The sequence below is a fragment of the Coturnix japonica genome, unplaced genomic scaffold, assembly GCF_054131305.1.
Source record: "Coturnix japonica strain WE unplaced genomic scaffold, WE-NBRP24 Scf049, whole genome shotgun sequence".
Classification (NCBI taxonomy): Eukaryota; Metazoa; Chordata; class Aves; order Galliformes; family Phasianidae; genus Coturnix; species Coturnix japonica.
In genome coordinates, this window is record NW_028188952.1 from 625,815 (window position 1) to 637,328 (window position 11,514).

Sequence of the window (11,514 nt, forward strand, 5' to 3'; positions counted from 1 at the left end):
CGCTCTAGCTGGGGGAGTGGGGGTTGGAGGGGGGGGCTCTTATTACCTTGATTGATGTAAAAAATAAAAGTAAATCCGACCTCCGGCATTGGGCTCCGGCTTTCTGTGCCCATCATCGGGACCTTCTCGATTATTTCTTTTTATTATTATTATTATTATTTCAAATGAAAATGGACGGCTTCTTCCCAGAGCCTCTTGCAGAGGGTCTCTGTTTCTCGACGTGGGGAGAAGTGTCCCTCCATCACAGTGCGGGGCAACGAAAAACACCGCTGATGGGAATAAGGGAAAATCTAACCGTTTGGGTGTCGGGATTTTAGAGCCTTAATGATCACCCCGTATCTGTAAAACAACTCTGCTAGCAAACTCATGCATAGGTTTTGTACAGACGACCACATAGGAGTCGTGTACACACACACATATGGTATCACAGACAGAGAGAGATGCGAAATATGCTTTTCCTTGATTTCAGGTGACTATTAGCACCCTCCAATGTTATTATTAGCCCGTTAATACAGGCTATATAATACTTACATCCCTATATACTTCAGGAAGGATTCGCGATGATTTATCATACCTAGAAATCTCTTTGCCCTTCACATTAAATATCCTTCTGTGTTGGGATGAGAGGAAGAAGGGCGGAGGGGCAATAGATTAAAGGAGGCGAATTGATCCAGACTGTTACAGCTGAAGTCCAGAAAACACTTTTGCCCTAATCACACCGCGCACCTTTTCCTTAACCAACATTTACGACGCCATCAGATCATCTCGCAATAAACGCATTTATCATAATAAGTCGGGAAAAACTGACCCTGTTACCCCGCACCGCCGGGCGGGACCCGCACCAAACCGGAGCCGCGCGTCAATCATCGCTTCCAGGGCTGGAAAAAAGAGAAATAAAAATTATAATTCTAATTAAAATTAAGCCGAAATGAGTCGGATCGTCGATAACGCCGTCGGGGAGAGGGCGGCGGGGGGGTGGAGGGGAGGCGGCACGCACACATACAAGCGGTGCTATAAGCGAGGTGTGCGGGGGGGGAACACCGTGACTGGAAAGGCGAGGGATCCCTTTTTTTTTCCCCTTTTCTTTTTCCACAGGCAATAAATTCAGGACTATAAAAATCCAAGAAAGCTAATGTAAGTTTTATTAAACTCTTTAACCGTCGCAAGTCGGAGGCACTCCGCAACAAAGCAGAGTCAGTGGCGCTCGGTATTTCACCGGGCTTGTAAAGTTCAATGAAGGTTTCTGATTCCAGCGACGTGGTGAATCACGCTGGTTCGGCTCCAGCAAAGCAACCCCGACATTATGCCGCAAAACACGTGAAGATGAATTCATACACGGAGCGGTTTTTGGATGCGATACGGATAGAAGCACTCAGCCGAGGGCATGGGGAGGGGGAGCAGGGAGGAAGGGGGGGGTATCGTGTCTGCAGCTCGCTGCTCCGAGCTGTAATGTCACGCATATGCCACTCACATTTGAAATTTCATATTTGCCCCCATGATCGTACCACGTTAGCATCCATTTTCCGATGCCAGAGGGTTTGTTATTTACAACACCCTCCCACGACTCTCGCTTTTCCTTCCCAAAACGCATCTGTATGCGCATCGTGTGCATGTCGTGTAATGCACACACGAGTATGTGTGTATACGAAACCACCGGGGTGCGGGTCGGAGGGAGGGGGGGGGGTGGGGGGGTAGGGGGGGTTGATTTCTATGTATTTTCTGCCTTTTGGTTTTTGTTTTTTGCTATCGTACTCTGGAGCCCGAGTGGCAAAGAATAGCTTTTATCTCCATTCCCCCATGGTGGTTATTAAAGGCGAAGTGAATACATCAGCATCTTTCATTAAAAAACAAGGAAAAGAAAAGAAACCCGGACCCCCTCCCGGACCCCCCCCCTCCATAACAACAGCAAAATCTACGTAGGGAAATATCAGCCCCAGCTCTGCCCGTTTCGTGGCTTTTCTAAACTCCTGACGTTTTGCAACATTGCATAAACATAAAACAATCCATCCTTGATATGGAATGCAAGGGCGGATGACAGCGCAGCGCAGCCCCCTCGGCTTCGATTGATTTACGCCGAGACTGACGCTTTATCAGGCACACGAAAAAAGTTTGACCAATCATTTTGCTGGGAGCTCACAACACAGCAGCCCAACTGTACTTTGTTGGCTAGGAAGTTCGAGAAGGGGGTAGAGTACAAATCTAGATCTGTCCTATATATTTTTTTTTTCCCTTCATTGAACCGTGCTTTGTATGATGTCTGAGAATGTCCATTTCTGGGACTCTTAGCAATTACTATGTCGACTCTATTATAAGTCATGAAAGTGAAGACTCGCCTTCAGCTAAATTTTCATCTGGGCAATATACGAGTTCCAGGCAAGCTGGGCACAATGAACATCTAGAATTCCCCTCTTGTAGTTTTCAGCCAAAACCTCCTGTTTTCAGCGCCTCCTGGACTCCTTTGAATCCACATTCTTCTGGTACCCTTCCTGCCGTCTACCATCCATATATTCAACATCAAAGCGTCCCATCTGATAGCAGGTATCTACGGAGCTGGCTGGATCCAGTGCCCAGAGCAGAGACCCTCCCCGGGCAGGGATCTGTTAAGGCTGAGCCGCTGCTGGGCCGTCCCGGGGATGTCCATAAACAGGGAACACAGGAGTACAATTTAGAAACTTCTGCTGCAAGGGAAGGGATCGTTTCCAATCAAAGGCCCAGCTTCGAGGACAATAAAGTTTGTGAAGGAAGCGAAGACAAAGACAGAACAGATCAAAGTAAGTTATAAAAGTGAGGAAGTAAACAGTATAAAAGCTGGAGGAGGTGCAATAAAAGGGGACAATGCTGCGTAAAGTTTAAAATCAGGGCTTAAAGAAAACTCTCAGATGGCTGATGCCAACCTAAGGGGAGAGGTGGGGAGGGGAGAGGGGTGGCATTGTTTCTGGGGGGAAATACAAATAAATATTAAAACGAGAGTCGTCTCCGACCAAAACAGAGTCCAGAGCGGACAAAAGCTGGATCGAGCCGTCCTCCTTCCTACAGAACGCTGACTCCGGCAGCGGAGATCATTGCTGTAAGAGGGAGTGAGGGAGTGCGGGGCTGCGGGTGGGGAGAACCGAGAGACTGGAGGGGGGGGAGAGTGCGGGGAAACGCGGGGAGAAGGGCCGGGAGAGGAGAGCGGAGGTCGGGGGAGAGAAGGGAAGGGGAAAATCGAGGAGGAAAAGTTCACGTGGGGGGGGAAGTAAACAGCGGCGGGGGCTTTTCCGTGCCCGCTGAGCTGCGCTGCGCCGGCAGATTGAAGGCTCGGGGCTCCCCTTCACCTCGGGGTTTGTTGTTTTTTTGCTGCCGTGGGTGTATTTGTTGTGCGCGTTTTGCTTGGTTTCCTTTTTCCCTTTTCTTTTGTTTTTATTCTTCTTTTATTATTATTTTATTTTATTCTTTTTTTTTTTTTTTTGCACGCCTCCGCTTCTTTCTGTTTCCAATTACTCGCATATTCGTGCCTCACTTCATGGTCTGACTGTTCCAAAGCCGAAATAACACTATTTCCAAACTCCCTCCGAGTTGAGTTAAAAAGAGAGAGAGGGGGGAGTGCTTCCAGCTTAATTAGCTCTTTATTTGTAACGTAGCCAGATTGGAGAACAGCTAAACTTCAGCCTGTGCCTTTTTAGTGACCTGGTTTCTCTTTTATTAGCCCTAAAACGCAGAATGAAGAATCGTTTTGATGTGTTTAATAAGATTATGGTTAGTGCTGCTTGTAATACGCGTTGTTGTTGTTATTAAAATGACGCAATAGAGTTTGAGTGTGTAAGAATGGGGGGTCTTCACCCCGCACTGGTTCGGTTGGTACCCGGGGTCCATCTGGGAGGTGAAAGGGCTGAGAGGGAGAAATTTGGCTCCAGTATCGCGGCGAATGTTTGAGCAATGAAAGGCGAAGTTGTTGCGGAGTGTTGGGTTGGAAAAGGGCAGAGAAAGCCCCCGCTAAAGGTACAGCGTGCGGAGCGTGTGCAGGACACCCTGGCACAGTCATTCCGTGAATTAACTTCATTTTGGTTTTTCCACCCCATCTCAACCCCCCCTTCCCCCTCCTCAACCCCTCACCGAAGTGTAGGAGCAACAGTACTGAAAACGCGGTGTATTCCCCCCTCCATGTGCACGATGGTGCGGGGGCATTCTTTTTTTCCCCTATCGTTTGGCTTGCACGGTGCACACTCACTCACACACACTCACACACACACACAAAAAGAAAGTCCTGTTCTATTGTGCTGGGCAGAGATCCAGAACAAACTGCAAGCGGGAGGTGAATGGTCGGAGAGAATGAAATATCCAGGTTCTGTGCTCAATGTCCCTGAAATTCAATATAGAAAAGCCTCGTCCAAGAAAATGTTATTAAGTCCTAAGTAAGCGCAGGGACCAGAGCTAAGAGGATGCAGTGCGGTTTCTCTATGGCGTGTGGTTACGACGCATATTTTGTTTTAAATAATAGTTTAATTTGGGCTAATGTGGAGAGGCTGCCAGGGCTGGGAGACGGAGCTGTTTTGCAGCGAGCACTCCCACCCATTTCCCTGACTCTTTCAATTTTTGAAAGTATTTCACAATAATGAATCTCTAGGCCGGTTATGGCACCGGGATCTGTGAATTTATTTGCTAGGTTTGCAGGAAACCATGTGCCAGAGCCTCCCCTCATTTGCTCGCCCATTCAGGAGGGTGTATACAGTCAGTAAATAAAATACCCGCGTTTCAAATGCCTCCGATTTTAACGATCCTAGATGCGACCGAAAAAATAAAAGAAAATAAAACCCGACCAAATAAAAATGCGTTATGAAGCAGAGCCCTCCGTTGCCATTAAAAGATGGGTAGCAGGATTAACAGTATCAATTATTAACAGCTTTCTTCCTCTTTAATATTTAATTCTGCATATTAGATCGAGTCAATTACATTAAGGAAATAGCAGCGCAGATTCGGAGGAGGCAGTACTTACAGGGGAAGATTAAGCGGATTATTTGTAAAAATATTCCATATATTTCGTTTTACGTGGAGGGGAAAGTCGTGATGGGGCGCGTGTGTGTATGTATATATTTATAACGGCCCGTTTAATTGGTGTGAAGGTTTACGGCTTACGGCCATCATTTCAGAGGACGAAAGGGAAATAAAATAGAAATACGTGGTCTGTCCTTTTCCTTTCCCTCCTCTCCTCACCCCAACACTCCTCCGATATTTGCATGTGATTAACGAACGCTCCATTATTCGCCCCCGAAGCGCTTCACCTTTGGGTGCGACCTCACCCAGCACTGAGTCTGCGGGGCTCGTTTCTTAAAATGGTGTTTTGATCCCTCACCTCCCACCTCCTCCTCCTCCCTCTCAAACCCCCATCCCAGCATTGGGTTTAAGCCCGAAATGTGTTTTTATGCAGAATGTTCCCACGTAACTTCTCTCACACGCGAGTTATGGAGGGGGCTGGGGGGGGGGGGGGGGGGGGGATTTGTATTGGGGCCGCTGTTCTCCCTTCACATCGGCCCTACAAACGTCCATGCTTCAGCATAACACTGTCCAGACCTCCTGTAGCAGAGTCCAGCCAGCCCTGAGGATGTTTATGGTATCGAGACCGTTTCTTGCCACGCAGCAAAAATAAGCAGGATTTATTCAAGGGGTCTTTTTTTTTGCCCCCCCACCCCCCCCTTCCTCTGCCTCAGTCCCCTCTACCCGCAACTCTGTCTCTACGGGAGTGCACCCACAGACACGTGGGGAAAAGCATCTGAAATAGATGCGGGATTTTGGCTTTGCTTTGTCCCAAAGCAAGGAGAGAACATCACTGCTGCACCTTGGGAATGGGTAGGAGAGGGGGGTGAATTCTGGCCCCCACCTGTGGGCAGAGCTCGCTTTGCCGAGGCCGGGCTGCTTTCAATCCGGCTCCCATCTCGGGTTCGCATATGCGTGTGTATAATCTTCATATTTGATGGCATGATGAAAACCTTCTGAGAAACACTCAGGCTGTATCGTATTGATCTTGGTGCTTTTCTTTCAGCCAACCCAGCTGCCAGCTGGCTGCACGCCCGCTCCTCCAGGAAAAAGCGATGCCCTTACACGAAATACCAGACCCTGGAACTAGAGAAGGAGTTTTTATTCAATATGTACCTGACGAGGGACCGTAGACACGAAGTGGCCAGACTCCTCAACCTGAGTGAGAGACAAGTCAAAATCTGGTTTCAGAACCGAAGGATGAAAATGAAGAAAATGAACAAGGAGCAGGGCAAGGAGTGAAAAGCAGCAGAGCAGCACCCTCCCCTTCCTTCCCCCCCTTAACCCCCCCCAGCCCCCAGCTCCGAGCACCCGAGCTGCAGTGCTAACACACAACCCGAACCAAGGGGAAAACCTTCCCAATTCCCCATCTCCACCTTTGCATGCGAGATGTTGCTTAATATCCTTTTTATCCTCTTAGCGTTGCCACGTAGGAGGCAACTTAGCGAAAAAAAATAGCGCAGTTCCTCTTTGGGGGGCACATGCTGGGTTTTGTTTCTGTTCTCTTGTTGTCTTTCTCTATTTCTTTTTTTTTTTCTTCTCCCCACAGTGTAACACAGACACAGGGCTCCTGTAGGAGCAGCAGCTTTCCCTGCTTGCATTCTCTCCATGGAAAGCAAGACGACAAACACAACCGGCCACAAACCCCCACCAAAGCACGCTGCCTTTCTTTCTCCACGTAAGGACAATGCTTCGCACTCACAGCACCCGGCACACACACAAACACACACGTTGAGGTGGCCGAGGAACCGGAGGATTTAATTAAACTGCCGCAAGACAGACACATTCGTAAGGCTTGCGTTTAATTGCACCCAACAAATCATTTTCAATTCGTCAACTTTACAGTGGGCAAATCGCTCAGTGACAGCCCCCACTCCCGACTGCGCTGGGATTCTGCTTCCTTTTTCTTTTCCTCTTCCTTTTATTATTATTATTATTATTTCGCTTTGCTTTTATGATGCGGGCTTTTATTTCCATCTTACCATGGTAGATATGTGACTTTGACCTGAAAGTTTAGTAGGAACCTTCCAGGAGAACCACCCCTCCACCCCCTTCCAACCTCCTCATCTGGTAGTTTTATATTGGGTCACTTGGAAAAGGAGACCGGAGGGGGGGTGTTGGGGGGGAGGAGAGGAGAGAGGCTGTGTGTGGGGCACACTCAGAGCCGCATTGTAAATTATTTAGGAGAAAAAAAGGGCGGAAGAACCCCTGCCAACTTATTCCTAACTTTTAGAGGGGGAGGAAGAATGGGATTTTCTAGTTTAAAAACTACCTTCGTAGCGCTATTAGGGGAGGGGAAGGTTGTGTTCTTAGTGCTAGCATATTTATAATTTATTGTGGATTGACTTTTCCTAAAGCAGTAGGCTGTTGCAGAGATAAAGTGCCAACCCTGGCGTGTGTGTATTTCTTCCCCTCCTGTTTGCTGAGACGCTGTTAACGCTCGGGTGCTGTGGAGTTTGGGTTGCAGCGGTTCCTGGCTCCGTTTCCCCTCCGTTCCAGGGCCACCCCAAGCGTCCCCATCTCCATCCTCATCCCCGTCCCCATCTCCATCCCCTTTCCCATCCCCATCCCCATCCCGGCTCAACGAGCTCTACCAGGAGCTCTACCAGGAGCTTCCCCCCCCCTCTTCTCCCTCCAAGCACTCTCTATAGCCCACCCAGCCCCGATGGTTTACGGCGAGGGCTCCCGGCATTCCGGACGGATGCTTTCTGCTCTGACAGATCCGCTGCAGGTTTCTCCCCAACCATGCAGGACTGAGTTTCCTTTATCTCTGTAAGACTTCACTTTGTTTTGGGAAGGGGGGGTAGGAAGGGGTGGGGGGGAGGGAGCGGTGGGGGTGGGTGGGTGGGGGGTGGATTAGTACCAGTTGATGATATGGTGGCTATTGTAAAACGTGGTTGTGGTTGTGCTTCTGTGAATGTCGAAGCTCGTTTTCTGTTTCTATTGTGGCTTTTAAGTATACAAAGAGTTCCTCAGTTGTTAGTTGGTGGAAAAAGAAAAAAATATATATGGAAATAAACCTCTCTCTTTTTCTTCGTGTGCAAGTTTGTATGTTTAGCTGCCAGGAGTCTCTTAAGGAACGAGGGGGTGTGAGGTAGAACGTGTTTTTTGGGGGGGGGGGGGGAGGAAAGGGAAAGAAGAAGAGAAATCTGTTTCTGCTGTCTGCGCGGATGAACCGGCACAAATCTGTTCTGATAAGCTGCTGGGCATCTTTAGCACGAGGGCTGTGAGGCTGCTTTTATCTGCTGGGAACAAAAATGGCCCTGGGAAGGAGCGATAGGCAGATTTGAGACAGTGTTCCTGTTTTCCCCCCCACTCCCCCCCGCTCCCTTTCCCCCCTCGATGCAGAGATAAGGGCTGGGAGCTGAGCTGAGAATCGCACCAGTTCAGTTCCTCGTGATCTCGGGGGTGGCGGGGGGGGGGGGGAACCAAATCCTCCTCTCGACCAGAAACCAGACCTGCTGTGTTTAATTCCATTCCCTCCCAAAGTTTGTTTTCGTGCCCAGACTTTTCCCGTTTGAAAAGTTCCATCCTTCAAGAGCTCCTTTGGGAATGGAAAGTGGGGGGTAAGGGAGGGTTGGGTTGAGTTGGGTTGGGTTTGGGAGGGAGGGGTTCCAGGTGTTGATAGAGCAGAACTGAACTCCCTGTTGAGCCCACGGTCCCACTCTCCTTCCTCCAATCCGCGCTCAGAAAAGCTGTTGCAAAGAGATTTGGAGTTCTGGAGCTGAGAAGAAAGTTTGTGGCTTCCAAATCCGGATTTATTGAACAAATATATATATATACATATACGTATCTCTGTATAAATCGAGATGCTCGGTTGGGGGAGATGATGGAGGAGCATTGAAAGCAGGCAACCATTTCAGTTTTGTTTGGTCCTTCTCAAGGGTGAAGGAGCTTCATCTGCTCCTCGCATTGGATTGACGAGCCCATATTTCGAGCTGAGCGTTGGGTTAAATCCGTGTCAGTGGATGTTCGGGAGCGCACCCATCTCATTGACATTGGCAGCCGGGATGAGCTCTTCCCTTTCCTTAAATCAAAGGGCAGTTATGTTTCAAATAACAACGGGCTGCTATTGGTTTTCATAGCATTAGAAACATCAGCGCGGGTTTGGTTGTTCTCTTTTAATTTTGATCTTTAGGAAATATACTTGAAAATGTTTGGGGGGGCTGGGGGGGGAAACGTCTTTTGTAGCGTCAGCCTGGATGTATTTTCTGCGGATGTTTAATGCTCCAGAATAAAAATCGATCTGAGAACAACAGCCCCGATATGTCATTGTGTTATACGGCTTCACCTAAAATCCCAGAAATATTTTCTCGGTGTTTTTCCTCGTTCTTTAGTGCCTCATTAAGTGTATTATCAGAATCCATTTCTGCTTAGGTTAAAGGAATAAAAAAGGCTCCAAGAAACAAACGGAAATAATTCCGGTGCAGCAAGTGCGTCTCGGTCTCTTACAGCCTCGGTGCGTTTCTAAGTCTTATTCTTTTTCTCTCTTTTCTCTCTTCTTTTTTTACGGTATCAACTCGAAGATCGTTTTTCTCCGATTCCCTTTCAGGGCTGCAGTTCTTTTCCTCGCTTGTTTGTTGGTTCGTTTGGAAGCTTTTCGTCTTTGCATCCTCACATCGGCCGCGGGGCAGACGGGCATTGCGGGCGCGCTCGGTTTGACGGTCTCCGTTTATACCTCAATGCACGGAGATACCAGAAACCCCAAAGTAACACGGGGACACCCCACCCCACTGGCATCACCTCGGCTTTGACACCCCGTTCCTTTTGCCGTGGGCTCAGCGAGAGGTAATTCCGCCTCTAAATTCGTTTGACGTTTTATTGCTCGTGAAGGGAGAGAAGTGCCGGGAAAGTGCTTCTCTCTATTAAAGAAATCAACAAGAAAATACATAAAATAAAATAAGAAACCCCAGCAAAACCAAAACCAAACAGAATCCAAGACCCGCTCAGCCCTGCGGGAAGCAGGTAGTGAGAAATCCAACCCAGAATCTCTTTCCACTAATTTTTAACATAATGGGAGCTCTAAAGGGTAATTTTTCACTTCTTTTTCTTTCTCGAAGAAAATCCTTTCTTTAAGGGCAGCAACGAAAAGAAAACAATAGAAGAAAAAAGATATTCGGAGCTTACAGAGGGAAAAAGAGAGAGAAAGGGAAGGAACTTGTCATAAAAAAAGGAAAATTCAGTGCAGTGTGCTGCAATAAAAGAATATGACCGCTATAAAACTTTATAGGGTATAAATTTCTGAAGGTTAAGGAACTAAACGGCTGTAAAGCAAACAGTGCAAGAAAACTTTCAGGAACTCCTAAATTACTACAACGACTTGGGAATGTGGGGAAACCCAACGCGTAAATGTTCTTATTTCTGCTTCGGTCGCATATAAAGTTGCTTTCTTTATTCTTGTTTTGTTTTGTTTCCTAACGGGGGGGAAGTGAAAAAATAGGAGATAAACCGGGGGGGAGAGAAAAGGTGGGGAGGGACTTTGGCTAATTTATTCTTCTCCTGCAGTTGCCTTGAAAATCCCGCACTCTGGATGATACCCTTTGTTCTTTTCTTTTTCCTTTCCTTTCTTTCTTTTATTTTTCTTCTTCTTAACCCCCCCCCCCTCCCTCCCCAATCCTTTCTCTTTCTTTAAAGCAATTCCAGGCTGCCAGAATGCAGAGCCTTGCACACAACAACACACACAGGGGCACCCCCGCACTCACACACTCCAAGTTCTGGCGAGACGTCTGGGCTTGGGAAGCTCTTTATCGGTTTACAGCCCTGGCCTTCCCCCTCCAGAGCAGAATGACCAATTGTTTAGTCTCGGAATTTGAAACAATAGTGGTTTTCAAAAGCAACCCCGTTTTGTCTCTTTTATTGCTAGCAGAGCGGCTGGATGATGGGGCTCTCGGAACGCAACCCTCCAACGCTAAGAAGCGAGAAGGATGAGGTCCATTTTTCTTTTCCTTACCCTCTCCTTTCCCCACCTCCCTTCCTTGCCAGATCCGTGCCCCCCCAAACCCAACTCTGCACCTCACTGAGACCCCCGCACCCCCGGCAGCGCTGCAGTACCTCATTTGGCCGCGAGGTGGCGCCATTGCTCCACGATAGACTCGAGCCCCCATGCGCGGTGCTCCGCGCAACACCTTGATTTCATTAACTGGCGAGCAGGAACCATCCCGAGGCATAAAATATAGGATTAATTATAGCTGTTTTGCCGATTTTATAGGTTACATCTATTTTTCTTTTATTTCTTTTCCCCTTTTTTTCCCCCTGCGAGGGTGAATTGTGTGATGCTCAAAGGGAAAAAAAAAAATAAATAGAGGAGGGGAGTTAATCTGTCGGCTGGGATGGAGTGAGAGGTGGGACACGCATCTATTTCCAATGTTCATTTAAAGGGGGGAAAACGGATCGGTTTTGTCTTCTGCGAGTTCGGGTGGAGGTGGGAGGACAACTTAATTGTCTCCCAACCGAAGATTTACGTTTGGGGGACTGAAAAGGAGAGTGGAATGGAGAGTTCGGGCA

General features: G+C 48.1%; 1 protein-coding gene across 2 annotated transcripts; it reads left to right on the forward strand.

Moving 5' to 3' along the window:
* The first annotated feature begins 2,044 nt into the window (after positions 1 to 2,044).
* Positions 2,045 to 8,042, forward strand: HOXB9 (homeobox B9). Of its 2 annotated transcripts, XM_085532271.1 has the most exons (3): positions 2,122 to 2,771; positions 2,990 to 3,067; positions 6,017 to 8,033. In XM_085532271.1, the coding sequence occupies exons 1-3, from the start codon at positions 2,264 to 2,266 to the stop codon at positions 6,250 to 6,252; spliced, it is 822 nt and encodes a 273-aa protein (XP_085388397.1). In that variant the 5' UTR covers positions 2,122 to 2,263; the 3' UTR covers positions 6,253 to 8,033. The 2 variants fall into 2 exon arrangements, with proteins under 2 accessions (XP_015741093.1, XP_085388397.1); XM_015885607.3 differs by lacking the exon at positions 2,990 to 3,067 and having other exon boundaries at positions 2,045 to 2,771; positions 6,017 to 8,042.
* The last annotated feature ends 3,472 nt before the right edge of the window (positions 8,043 to 11,514 follow it).

Bases quoted from the DNA above. Each gene is read 5' to 3' on its own strand.
- HOXB9 (XM_085532271.1), top strand. From the start codon at position 2,264: ATGTCCATTTCTGGGACTCTTAGCAATTACTATGTCGACTCTATTATA. The intron at 2,772-2,989 runs GTAAGTTATAAA...CGACCAAAACAG, and splicing joins CAAAGACAGAACAGATCAAA to AGTCCAGAGCGGACAAAAGC. The intron at 3,068-6,016 runs GTAAGAGGGAGT...CTTTTCTTTCAG, and splicing joins CGGCAGCGGAGATCATTGCT to CCAACCCAGCTGCCAGCTGG.